We start from the raw sequence: 14,384 nt of genomic DNA, 5'->3' as shown, positions 1-14,384 counted from the left end.
AGTTTCAAGGATTTAATTAATTCATATTGACGATTATAAGTCGTCAATTTGTTTACTGAAATGATCGCGTTTACAATCTATACAAACTGATATTAATTCAATTTGTAACACTCTATCGATATTATAAATGTAAAAATTTACTGTTCGCTTTAATTACATAATAAATAATTTCTGTTAAATTACATTGATTGAAAATCTTATTATAATGCTTATGTTTTTGTTTATACTAGAGTAATTAATTTTCAAGGAAATTACTTTCAAATAACTAAAAATAGTCTTTCCCTTACAAGAAATAAGTGCAAAATCAAAGTAAGATTAATTTTATGACACAAAAGACGACTATAATCTTAAAGTAAATTACGAAAATATTATTAAATTACTGTATCTTCACATTGTTCGTAACACATACCAGTTCTAATGATTCAGCGATCGAATAAATCGTTTCGCGATGGCAATCATGACCATTAAACAGAGTAAAACGAAGATACCGAATTAAATCTCTTCGACGAGATTCTCGGACGTGACGAATCGTCAACACGACGATTTATCATTCTGTCGACGAGCAATAATCTGGGGATTTAGAAGAAGAATTCTTCTCGCGGTGAGAGATCTGTTTGCGTAACACGCCGAGCACATGCTTCGGCAGTAATTACGACATTTTTGCGGATCGCTAACGATCCACAGTCATTGACATTCAGCCCGAATGGATGCCAAGCAGCGAATAGATCAGTGAAAGTTATGATTGCGTTGTAAAATGAGCAATTAGTATTATAATTGATTAATCGTAGATTTACAATTTGTAAAAAATATACATTTTGTAAATAAAATAATAATTATTAATTATAATAATTATTACTTACTTATTCCTTATGATTCTTTAATTACATACAATGTATCAGATTTAATTTCTTTAAATTACGTTATACCAATCAATAATTATTATAACGTATTCCTTTATAATTGCAAGTTTAATAATTTGCCATTTAATATATATTCTTTATTTATATTTCTACATTTAATTAACATTCTGAAAAGCTAAAAAATATATTTATTTAATTATAAGACGTTGTATAGCTGTAATGTTTGCATAGCTACTGTGGTATCACGTTAATTGAAAAGTATCGAAAACCTTTCACGTGAAACTGGCGCAGTTTAGCAGTTAACGATTTACCATTAAGTCGTGCATTAAATATTGCTGAGTGTTGCGTCAAAGTGTGACGTTCTTGCATGTAGAATTGTGCCAATGACGTATAGATTATCATTACATATTTACGTCTCATTCATAATTTCTATATGCAAATATCACAAACGTAACTGTAGAATTACTTCGTCACCGAATCAATCATATAAATTTTTATGACAATATAAAAATTTGTTTACAGGCTAAACAACGACACTAATTAATTATATGTACATAAAGAATTATGCAATTTCTAATCGTACATCGATCTTTAACCCTCGGTTAACTTGAACAAGAATTTCAATTATCCATTATGCAAAATGTATTTTGCACGATGCAAAACTATTGCACAACAATTTCGCCAGTCCTACTACTCGCGTCGATAGTTATTCGTTAACGTCCAGACTATATTTAATCAAGGGACTATGCCGTGAAAGCATTTGATTAACTAACGAGCTAATCTTGTAGCGAGGGAATCTTGTAGCAAGAATGCCGCACATGTTGTTATAAGTAATAGAAATTTATCGACATCATATATACGAAGTTGTAGAATTTGAAAAACTGCAATGTTCAAAGAATTAATAAAACTAAAGTACTCTGTAACGAAAATCTCAATTAAAATAGATTTTAAATTTAACTCAATTATTCAATTATTATTTTTCAAATAATATAAATAATAAGCGCGATGTTAGAACATTGCGTTTTGCCGAAGCAGAGAAATGAATGGAAAGTGAGAGTCGACAAATGAAAGCGATTAAGATCGCCCAAAAGACCGCGTTGTCGATCCGTATACAGTTCGTCTAATTTGCATAGGGCTAGGCCGTGAACCAGTGAAAGACTTGTGTAAGTATCGTAACTATGTCTTATTTGATACCGAATAGAAGACGCGGTTGTATTACGTCATGAGATCCTCGAGACTTGTAATGGCACGCGAACCGAACAGTTTGATGGCGTGAACTTTTTACGCGCAGAACTGCGCGATTGACCTTTATCGGACGAAAATTTACTTTGTTACGTGATCGTTCCCATTTAAATCCCACGTATTAAGCAAGAATTAGGCATTTCTAACTCGATCGACAGAATTTGAAATATTAGATATTACATAAGTTGCTAACTCTCGGTCTCCGATTGGGATCTCGTATCTGCATCATCAATGTAGGATCGCTATAAAATTAATTCACCAGCTAACTGAATTTACCAGCTCGTGACTAATACATCTTACAAGAGAAAAGATTAATAATAGCGTTTTGTTTTAGAATGCTTTTAGAAGTCACGAAGCAGACGGAGATGATAGTCTAAAATGATTTTTGTAGAAATATATGTGAACAAGTTGGCGGATTAGTCAGTGAATGGTGTTCTACAGAAATTTTATGTATTAAAATTGTTCTACGCGACGAGAATGTAAGCTTCACATTTAATGAAAATAATACTTCTAAATAAAATTTGCTAATCGAACATGTTAATATATTTCAAAATAACTATAGTCTCAAAATCATACTTTAAATAAAACATACTTGAAAAATAAAAATTCCTTTTCCGAAACATATATATTAACTAATTTTCTTTTTTTACTTGTACACAATGACTTCGGTAGCTTAAATCTTTTCTGATAAAAAAATATATTTTTTATTGTGATAAGAGGATTAAAAAAAAGTATGTGACAAGAATTTTAAGTTAAGGAACAAAAATAACCCTTGACATTTGCGACCGCTGCAACAGCTGGCCGTCTCGCTATTAATTCCCGCGAGAAGATTGGGTTTATGTGTAAATACCAAACGACAAGCTCACCGACGAAAACGCTACTCTACAGAAAGGAAAGTGCACACGACGGGTGTGTTAATACTCATAAGAGTCGAAAATCGAAGGCGCGACCGAGTGTTCTCGCCATTGTCACGAAAATGCATGCGGAATAAATTATCGTCGCATCTTTACCGTTACATTCGCTGAACTCGATACTTTCTACCGCGATTTTTTTTTTTACGTTATTGCAGCACGACAAAATTGAAACTTTAAAGCTGAAATACACAATGCAAAATATATTTAACAAAAAACTTATGTAACGATACAGCGGACTCGATAGTATCATAAATCTTAAAGAATTTTTTCTTGCGAAAATTGAAAAAGTGTAATATTAAGTAAATTTAATATTAATATTAATATTAATATTAAATAATAATTAAGAATTTGAAAATTTTATACCAAAGATGTTAAATAAAAAGCTCGCTAAGTGAAAATCGAAATCACCTTACCATTACATTACATTACATAAGTTTTCTCGTTAAACTTTTACGACTTTTTTTACAAATATCGATGTCTATCACTTTTTTTAAATATGGCAACAAGATTATTATCACTTTTGTTTTTTGCATTTCCATCTGTCGCGAGATGCAACATTACTGCTGATATGTTTTGCACGAGAAGGATTCCTAAGAACTTCAGAACATTAGCGTGAAAGATCGACGAACGGTGAAGGGTATATCATGCAAAGTTCAATTTCTCGATCTCGGTTCTCGAGTAGCAGCAATTTTCCACCAGTTTTGTTCACTGTATCTCACTTCTCAAGAACACTTCCCGATAGAAAAAGGACTTGCGCAACCCCTTCGCGCGTTGAGTCCAACACCCACCCCCATGCCTATTTTCTTTCACGTCACTTCGCGTCCACAATTCGTGATGCACTGCTACTTACCATGGCTAGATCGCTGCGCTGATCACCGATGAAGATGATCCAAAAACGGACACTTCAAAACGAACACATACCTCACTCGGGAGAGCGCGAGCGTCCCGGGAGGTGACTTCTTCGCTTGCGGACGACCAAGAGCATTTATAGGATTTACCTGATTGGCTGGTGGGGGGAGGACAGAACGTTCGGTCCATGAAGATTATCGCCAAGCATGAGACGTCCACGGAGAGGATGCTGTAATTCTTCTACTTCCACGCACATGCTCAGGTGGGGGTTGGACTGGAAAGGTAGAGGGAGAGAAAGAGCCCGGAGAAAGACGGAGAAGATCAGAGGGGAAGAAAGAGAGAGAAAGAGAGAGAGAGAGAGAGAGAGAGAGAAAGTGAGAGTGAGCATCTCGTGAGAAGGACGGAGCCATCCGCGGTATTACAAAGGTCCGACCAAACGAACGATGGATGCTGAATGGCGATAGCCGAAGGACTCCGTATTCGTCCCTGATTCCAGAACGCGCCGACGAACGTTTGGAGATGATGATTTTCGAGAGACTCAAGGACACTCGTGCAATCAAAAGAGAGGAATGCTGATATCGCATCCGTGTCGCCGGCGGGTGCATATGCATTCTCGTGGACGTTAAAAAAAAAACACGCGGATTCGATGGCACCAAGATGAACGACGTTTCTCCGAAACGAGGCTTCTCGATGTCCTTATTCTGATAGAAAACGATAGAAAGTGATCGTGTGTGTTAAAAGATATATACAAGTTTCATGTTAATGATTAATTTTAAAACCTGATCGATTGTCGTAATAGTGTACCACACTTAAGTTATTTTTTTTCTGATTAGCTTCATTGAAGGAGCCACTAGAATTTATTGTCTAGAACGTTATTTAAAATTTAATATAAAAGATTGGATTGTCGTTATAAAATTAACTAAAATAACCGATCAAAATAAATCAAGTGCTTTATCGAACTGCATAATCGGTTGCAACATCGCCACGCCTTTTTCTGCATTCTTCTCTACGGAAAAACAAGGACACTAAACTTCTGCACTGTGATCCCTAAAATAGGATTGACCTACGCATATTTAAATATAAACAGGCTCAAGACTCGGTTTTTTTTTATATTTCTGCTACATAATTAAGCAACGAAAGGGTATAATTACTATGCCATAACACGACAATAAATTTCACTGTTCTGTTATGCAACTGCTTTTTCATTTTAAGCTCTAAGGGGTGTAATTCAAAGTGGCGATAAATATCGCCGCGTGTAACGGTAAGCGATCGGACGGCCTGGGAAGAGACTGTAACATACTTTACTATCGTAAATGTCTACCGTGCGTATGTCTGTCAAAGGCGCGTCTCTATCGATTCTGCTGATATATAACGTAACGCAGGAGCCGGCACACGCGATCGAATTTAATTGCCGTCGTAAAGCGAGGGTGACGGCCGCTTTGCACAAATTTCACGGACCTCTTGTATTTACTGCTTGTGGATTTTGATATTGTTGACATTTGAATACTGCGCAAGAATATTATGTACTGCGCGTGATGTAATCGATTTACGATTGCCGGCACGTCGAAAACTGTTGGCAGAATTTTGATATTCATCTTCTAATTTCTCTCATCGTAAAACCATTAAAACTGTAACTGCTTCTAGTTATGGACTAAAAGTTATTCGATGCATTAGATTTACTCCTTTCTTCTTTCATTTCTATTTTAATTTTATATCCTATTTTTTGCAATAAAATTATATAAATAAGACAAAGAAATATGTAATTACCTGATATTGTCTTTGCCCTGATATTTTACTATAATATACTTTTACTACGTAAAATATATTTCATTTCTGTAATCGTTAATTATATATAATTTCTTCAATTAATCTTACTTGATCTCACGAGGGTGTTAAATCACGCGTGGCGGGCATCTGACTGCAAGATGCACATTTTACACGACGGCGACTTTTCACTTATGCGGGAAAAAAGTGGCAAAAAAATCCGACAGATCTTCATTGCGCAAAGTAGAGGCATTAATGTTTCTTCTTGAGTCATGTAAACTCGTTATCAAGCTTAGACACAATGATGCTCCAACGATCGTCAACGGGTCATTGCAAACGTTACGCGAGCTTGCATTGCGCGTGGCGATGCACCAGCTATCGCGGAGTCCAATAAAAGTTTAGTGCCAGTGGCGCAAGTACTTAGAATAACAGCCTAAGTTATTTACTAACGAGAATAGTACACATCTAGAGAAATCTTCAGTCAGTGCGCTCTTCTCGTTTGTTTCAATGTGACATAACAGTCAATTGCGGTGTGTCTGAAAATTATAAATGATTCGATTGTTTAGCATATAAATTTTGTGCGAAGAGGAATCAACTTAAAACACTAGACAATTTTTTAGAATTATGCACTTAGACTCCTCTACTTTATAAATATTTGAAATTGATTTCAACTGCAATAAAATTTTGATAGATAATAATTTATTTTCATTATTTGTATACATTATCAAATCATCATAAATTAATTATTTTTTATTTCCTTCCATACTACCTACGATTAATAATAATTATAACGTATTTATGTATTGTGTATGTATATATTGTATGTACATGTATGTATTGTAGCAGCAATGAGGAGTCAACAAAAAGTCCTCGAAGGTGTTTAGTCTCCGCGGAATGCTACATTCCTAATTACGTAGAGATGCAATCATCTTGACGACAGACTTGGTATGTCTCCCAACTGTCGGTTTTTTTCTCTGTCGTAGTTTTATAATATTTTCAACGTCGGCAAATCGCTACGTTAATAAAAAAACAGAGATAAACATCACGCCAGATTTATTACCGTGTGATATTCATCCTGAAAAAAAGCATGTCTCCGAATGCGAGAGATCTTCAACTTTTGATAAGTTTCCTAAATTCTGCGTTAAATAAAAGATGCTTATTGCGCAATTATTAAGAGTAATTATGAAGCAAAATATTATTTGACAAAAGTTATTTTGGAAGATTCTGATTTTTGCGAATTTTTATTATTTTTCATTATCTTATAAATCTATTTTTTTAACTATAAGTATATTCTACATTTTTCCTCGTTCGCAGCAATCATGTTTATATCCTTATCATTATTATTCAAAAGGTTAATTTTACTACACTTGAAATATAAATTACGTCAGATACGAATGAATGATTATAGAGGCTAATGAATTTTTAATGCAGACGAGCTAAATATGATCGCAAATAAAAAGGATTGCATCCTCCACTCGTCGCGTGAGAAATTTCTCCGATCGCGAGTTAACTCGCCATGCGCGGTGATTTCAGAGGCGTGGGTGTCGATCGCGCGTGGGAAAAAAATTCACGATTTCCACCTGTAAATTTTCCCCGAATTAAAACTGTGAGGAGAAATCGTTAGTTATAATTAAATAAATAAATATATGTAGGTATATATGTATATGCATAAAGTATTTTGATATTTCCATATCTAGATTCCATAGAACGTGCAATTTTCTCGTCCGTTCTCACTGCACTCGACGTTTTAGTATGTAATCACACAAAGGTCAAAATCATGTTCGGTATGATCTTAGATCGCTGCTGCTGGCCCTCATTACGACTAATTGAAATGTTTTTCCTGATTGACACTCTTACATCCGCACTTTTGTACGCTTCTCGATCTGACCGCGAATCGTGTAAATAAGTCCCGCGACGTTGTAATTATTCATGAATGAAATTCGCTTCTCGTGAAGTTAACCTTTCGCTTAGTATTTAGTTCTTGAATGAAGGGGCTCGACACAACCACAGAAAAGGTCGTGATCGCTCTGCCCGCGCGACCTTCGCTTGTCTCGTCGTTACTGCCAGATAAGTCGTTAAAGGGATACTCTCGTCTCGACTCTTACAGTCTCGACAGAACAGGAAAATCGGTTTCTAAACGACGGAGCAGCTATCTATTAAAAAGAAAATAGTTTTGTCAGAAATTAAAGCACTTTCGCTTTATCACAAATTTTTAATTAATTTTGATCGATCTTTCGGCGACACGGTTTTTTTTGCAATCAGGATGCGTCTCTTTCGTCGTCGAATGCATTGAAATTTTATGACAAAAATCGATCCAACGTAATAAACGCTTCATTACTACCAGTTCCTATCGACTCCATTAACATGACTATGGCAAGACTGCTATTATTTTATCGGCTTATCGACGAATATGCAAAATAGCCTTTGCTTCGTGAAACGCTATGTACAAATTGGTCGTATGAGTTATTCAGAATTTCGACACACTTGTGGGTTTGCATATACGCGATATTAACAATAAGTGTTGGCTATCTCTCATAACTTCAACTTTATGGCTGATCGGTTTACACTACGCTTGAAAAAGCAGACATTTCCTAAAAAGTATTTTCAGCGCTGATATAAATTTGTCTGTTCGCTTGGCAAAAAAGAATCTAACATAAACCATTACCACCTTCTCCTGGAAAAATTTTATTAACGGTGTATATCACTCGCAAAGGTTTATTGCAACGTATCTACACCTGCGTATTAAGATTAGCTGGCAACCTTGGAGATTAGAATAATTCGCTTTCCGTCTCGTCCATGAACTATAAATTTTATAATTCCGTCACGAGATCGTCTTTCAGAAAGATTTCGTAGATTTCATGAATTTCTAAGAATTTAAATACAAATTTGATTCTTATTAACACATCCGCGATGAATGTTTGGCGTCTCCTATCTTGATCAAAGGCGATACTTGCGTTCCTGAGGAGCGTAAATGTTTAAGGATTTCCAAATTCATTTTCGGATGCATAAATTCTTTCTTTATTAAATCGAATTACATAAAAAATAAAATAAAAACAAGAAAAAAATACATATATGTATATTAAAATGTACATATATGTATATTAAAAAGATTTAAAGAATATTGTGAAGAGAACAAAAATAAAACTAAAAATTGAGTTTGATACAACGAATATTGAAGCATTATCATATGCATTTGCATTTAAATTGTTCGTATATTACCTTCCACATTCTTAAAGTCATGGAATTCGGAAATCCCGAAGGACGTGGCCAGTTCGTTACCAATGCATCTCTTTCAGACTTCTGAAAAAATATAAAGTCTCTAACTAAATATAGCAGTGCTGTAAATTAATTAAATCTTACAACAGGATAGCATTAAGTTTATATGTATATGTTTTTCAGTCCCCGTCTGAAACGTCTGCAAAATTTTATTTTCTTCATCTTTATTTACTCATTCCACGTAGAACATTTTATATAATATAATAATTATGACGTTAAATGATTAAGATCTCGTATTGGCGAAAGGAATAGGAACTTATATTCGAGAAAGAAACTTTAAAACGCCACTACCCTCATCGTCAGCCGCTATTACGTATTACTTATGGTAATAAGCGTTATGAAGTAACAAATTTTTGCTACATTCAGCGCCTTTTCTATTTAATGTATTAACTGCGTAAAATGTTCGCATAATATTTCCCAATTCATTAGGAATGCTCGCGGCAGTAGCATTTCGTTGTTGTTGGATTTCAGATTCTCTTCGGAACCTTTCGTTGAAGATACACACAGTCGAGGCACTCGCATTATTATTTCTTGAAAACTTGTTAATTCTGTTGCGCTTCGAGGAGCGATATAAACACGTTGCATGAAAATGAGATCTGAAACGTTCTTACATCGCATATTAGGTTGATTGTGCGTAATGAGAGTGTAAAAATTAATTATAATATCAGCCAAAAGTATGGTGTTGTTAGCAAATTACAATAAGATAATAATATGTTTATTAACTTCAGCTACAGCTAAGAAGTGGAGCAAATTACAATAAGATGAACAGATAACAAGTTTGAAAGTTACATTATTATCAGTCATATTTTAGTCTATTAAAATTCTGTCTAAAAATTTGTGGAATTTTTTTTCATTTACAAATGTGATAATTTCCGTCTGATTTACCCGATAATATACTACGGTTAATGGCGATTTATTGAAGACGCTTTATACTCGTGGCCGAGATTGTAGCTCCCATTTCTTTTGAGTGATGCACCAGAATCATTCAGCGCATTCTTCGGCAAACACGCAATTAGATAACATGAGCGGAAGCTTGCTGGTATTTTTTTTTCTTGTTAATTATGCTCGATCATTTACTTACCTACCGGATTTCCCGAGAAATTTACAGCTTAAATCTAAGCAATTAACTTTCCGTCAAATTTATCGCGATTTCTTTATATCATTAGAAATTTCTTTAACTGCGAATCCTTTAAAAAGTTTAAAACAACTTTGTTCAGTAATGTTCGGTATTGCGAGGAGCAAAATGATAGCAATAATGCACTCATGGCCTCGTGGACAAAATTTTCGCCATTTAAATGTCACGAGGGCGCCGAAGCTGTTTGTGGTAGGCGACTCGTTAACCGCTGTAATAACCACCATCGACGTGCCGTGTATCACATATGTTTTACTTATCTTCATATCTCCATAAATTATCCATCAAGGTCACTTTATGAATTCTATGGAATACACGAAGGTATGCCTCATTGATTGAGCTCTTATTGGTTACTCCAAAGAAAATATTGACAAACATTGCGAGATCAATTTACTGCAAAAAGTGAAACTCGATAAATTATTTATCTAAGATTACATAAAATCATAATTGCCAAAATCAATAAGAGTATATAGTCTATTCTTCTTTTAGACTAATAAATGTATATATAAGTTACATGATTGAAAATATTTCTACGGCATTGCGATCGAATAAACTCGTTCTTTCAAGACGGGAGATTTCGTTTTTTTATAGTTGAAATTCGGTAACCTTCGCTACGGCCTTGAGGTAGAATGGAGAATGTTATAAGTCACTTCTCACGATTAGAATATCGCTCGACCAACACTTGGCTTTTAATTCCCGGAATAATATCATCCATTACATGCATTTATGGGCTAAATCTTGAATTTATCAGTTGTTCCCAGAAGCTATAGTTGCATAAATTATTAGCCAAACTGCTACATTATTAATGGAACCGTTATTTTTATTGTCAAGCAACAATTCCGTGTTGATTACAATTAAAAATAATTACTATTTAATTATTTATTATTGATTATTTCTTTATAAAACAATCTTCGCTGACCTTTTCATGTCGTGTGCATGAAAAATAATTAATTCTACAATATTCTCAAATAATCTACTTACTATTTTATTATTATAATCATCAATTATCAGTTTTACTTATCTCTATATTAGTAATCCCATAATCCATAATAACATTTCGTAATATCGTTCTCATACGTAAAAATATGAATCGTCAAACGAAAAATGTAAAGATAATTCGACACGAATTTACGTTTCGTATGAAATATCAAAGGTACTGAAAGAGCAGCCGCAGGCATGATGAGGCGTGCGATGTTACACGGTCAGTCCTCGGCTGTCGTAAGCGTGACGTAAGAAGAAGAAGAAGAAGAAGAAGATAAAGAAAAGAAGACAGGTGTGACGACCGCAGCCTGTAATAAGAAGACAAAGAGCTTTGTACCGTGAGCATCTTGCCTCTATGCGTAGGCGGATATGCGTTCTTCCTCTTCGAGAGTACTCGGAACTTCATACTCGCATTATAGTCGCACCTGTCGTATTTTGCATAAACATTTGCAAGGATGATCTGCTCGGCTGACGAAAAACTTTGCCCTTCGCATTTTCAAAAACAAAGAAGCAGATCATTGAATTGAATTTTCTTTAGTTATCATATCGAGTTACTTATTTATTTGTTTTATCAGTAATATTAAAGTTTTTATGACAATAATAATTGCTGATAAAGCTCATTACCATTTTAAATCTCTGAAAACGACAACGGTAAGATTTAATCTTTTTAATAATGCACAATTTATTTCTTTAAATATATATATATATTTTTTTACCTGATAGAATTATATTTATAACATATAAATATACTTTGCAACACTGTAATTTTATAAATTCTGTAAGAAACTTTGTCATTAGTTTTTTAGAACTTTGTAGTAAACATATTGCGTGCACAATTTGACACAAGCGTTACATGAATAAATATGTTCTTCGCGATGTTGGATCAATCTTGGCGACAAAAAAAATAGAGAGAAAACGACGTAAATCAATTAAACGCACTCTTCAGATGGTATTTCAGAGAAAATCCAGAAGAAGGCCGTTGTTTTGTGTCCACCTTAATGGTAACCGTAATGACCGTAATGACCATAGCCACCGTAGTACGGAAATCCTACAATGAAACAACAATGAAGAAATACTTTAATATTTTTGTATGAACGATCTGTTTGTTCGGAAAACGCGAATGTGCGTGTGTATATCTGAACGTGAACGATTTCTTTGTATGAAGACAAATTATCATACATATGTGAGCTGTTTGCATAGTTTGCGTGATATAAACTTGTATAATAAAAAATTGTCCTAGACATTTTTATTCAAAATCTATGTATTATTTTGCCGTAAATAACTAATTTATTCTACTTTCCAACCAGATAAACTATACTTTTGCAAAGAAATATAATTAATTTGTCACAATAAATTGTTTAAAATCGGATTAAAATTTTTTGATTTTATAATAAATAAATTAAATAATTTAAATTAATACAATTAAATAAAATAAATTAAACATATTTTATTATAAATCCTACCGTAGCCAAATCCATGTCCATATCCATGTCCATATCCGTGTCCATATCCGCCATAGCCGCCATAAAATGGGAATCTATATCCATAGGCATACGGATAGTAACCACCATATCCATAGCCTAAGTATCCCGGTTTTGCAACTGCCACACCGATTGCAACGGCTAAGAGCAGAACAAGGTACTGCAACAGTAAAGCGAACAGCAGATTAGACTCATTAAAAAAAATTTCAAGAACCTAGTGCAGCTTAAATGTACCTTGAAGAAAATTAAAATCAGGAAAACGGAATTTACATGAGCAAAATCCTTATTTTTTTCCTCTGCAATTACATTGACGAGATATAATACAAATAAACTTTAAAATAATCTTTTTGATGATTTATCTACGGATTAAAACATAAGAAATTAAAAAATTAAAAGGGTTAAGTGTTAATTTTACACATTCCATTAACTAAATATCTTGTATAATCTTGTAAAAAATTTATAATGATTAGGAAATAGATAGTTGCAAGAAATACGATAATCACGCAATGAGATTATCATTTTTCACATGTACCTATCCTCTTAGATTTTACTCATGTGTGTTGTAATAAAATAAAGCAAATATCACTTTAATGACTGACATTTCACAATATCAAAATTTCATAATAATGTCATGTAAATGTAAAATAACATAGTATTTTTACAAAAATATTAATTTAATTATAAGAAGTATTTTCTATTTATATTGTAATATTTCATCGTCGGTGAGAGAACAACGTCGCAGTAAATTAAATTACCACGATATTTAATTTCTACAAGAATTTGGATTTAAGTTCTCGTCGCACTTACAATCTTCAGGCACGCCATTCTTTCTCGTATTTGCAATTGTTGTTTGTGGTCCGACTGACGTCTCGTTAACAATCGCACCGATTTTTTCTCATCTGTCGTTGTCGAACACCACTGTCCATCGTTTCTGCGACACTGGTGCTTTTATAAGTAAGGCGGGGTCCCTTCGTGAGGCGGTGGACCCCCCACGAGTGGTACGCTTTTCCGGGGCCTGGTACTGGCCTCCGCCTGTTGTGCTAATAGAAAACTTCATTGTTACCCTGGGATTATGCGAGTTGCGATTTTGCATTATGAAAGAAACGCGACGGGGCGATGTGCGGTAAACGCACGCGTGTGACGGGGTCACACATTAGTCCACGCCCGATGGGCGCCTTGACATCCAAATTTCTTCTTTTTCCGACGCGATTGCTCGCGTGTGTCCGCGACGCCGTAAACCCCATATTACGGCGGGAAAGAATCATACGTCGCAACCACCGGTTGCGATACTTAATGCCGCTGCTGTAATCGCTAATCGCTTATCGCCGGCAATAATTCCCGGGCCCGCCGATGAATCCCAGCAGCAAGCCGGCTCCAAAGAGAAGGAAACGCTCTTCTCCGAGTATCGTAACCGAAACAGAAAGAAGTGACAGACGACGCTTACGCCGGTAGATGATTACGTAAACCGGGATTCTGTTACAAAATGTGAAATTATGTTGATAGACTACGCCCGCGCGCTTGATATATGCGTGTCCGATTTGTCAATTGCGTGGCGACATTCCTAGTGACGTCCGTTCCTCTTCGGTCTGCGAGAAAGGAAGGATAATTTAGATATTAAAATTGAAGAGGGTCTAGATAGAGAAATTTATTACCTATAATGTGCACTGATTAAATAGAGATGCCGGACTATAACTAAAAGAACCGATCATTAGTCTCCTGATACTCCTGAATTTTGAAAATTAAATATGATAATAAATTGAGTATTAGTGTAGAACGATCATTAATAAAATGACGCCCAATTACAATGATATATTGCTCCTTATAGGATACAAGATATATGAGTTTGCCAATCCAACATGTAACAGAATTAATTAATTCCCCAGAG

At 34.7% G+C, this 14,384-nt stretch overlaps 1 protein-coding gene across 1 annotated transcript; it reads right to left on the bottom strand.

Annotated features, from left to right (window-relative positions):
- Positions 1-11,716: 11,716 nt before the first annotated feature.
- LOC112458531 (neuropeptide-like protein 31) lies at positions 11,717-13,431 on the bottom strand. The gene is made up of 3 exons (XM_025022220.1): positions 13,307-13,431; positions 12,482-12,659; positions 11,717-12,066 (listed from the first exon to the last, which is right to left on the bottom strand). The coding sequence occupies exons 1-3, from the start codon at positions 13,322-13,324 to the stop codon at positions 12,014-12,016; spliced, it is 249 nt and encodes an 82-aa protein (XP_024877988.1). The 5' UTR covers positions 13,325-13,431; the 3' UTR covers positions 11,717-12,013.
- Between the last annotated feature and the right edge of the window lie 953 nt (positions 13,432-14,384).

Source organism: Temnothorax curvispinosus, unplaced genomic scaffold (assembly GCF_003070985.1).
Source record: "Temnothorax curvispinosus isolate PA1 unplaced genomic scaffold, ASM307098v1 QBEX01008973.1, whole genome shotgun sequence".
Classification (NCBI taxonomy): domain Eukaryota; kingdom Metazoa; phylum Arthropoda; class Insecta; order Hymenoptera; family Formicidae; genus Temnothorax; species Temnothorax curvispinosus.
This window is presented reverse-complemented; position numbering and strand designations above follow the sequence as displayed.

What these genes read in the sequence shown, in the direction of transcription:
- LOC112458531 (XM_025022220.1), bottom strand. An exon ending in TGGACATGGATTTGGCTACG is followed by an intron (nt 12,067 to 12,481) that starts GTAGGATTTATA and finishes GTTTCATTGTAG; the next exon opens with GATTTCCGTACTACGGTGGC.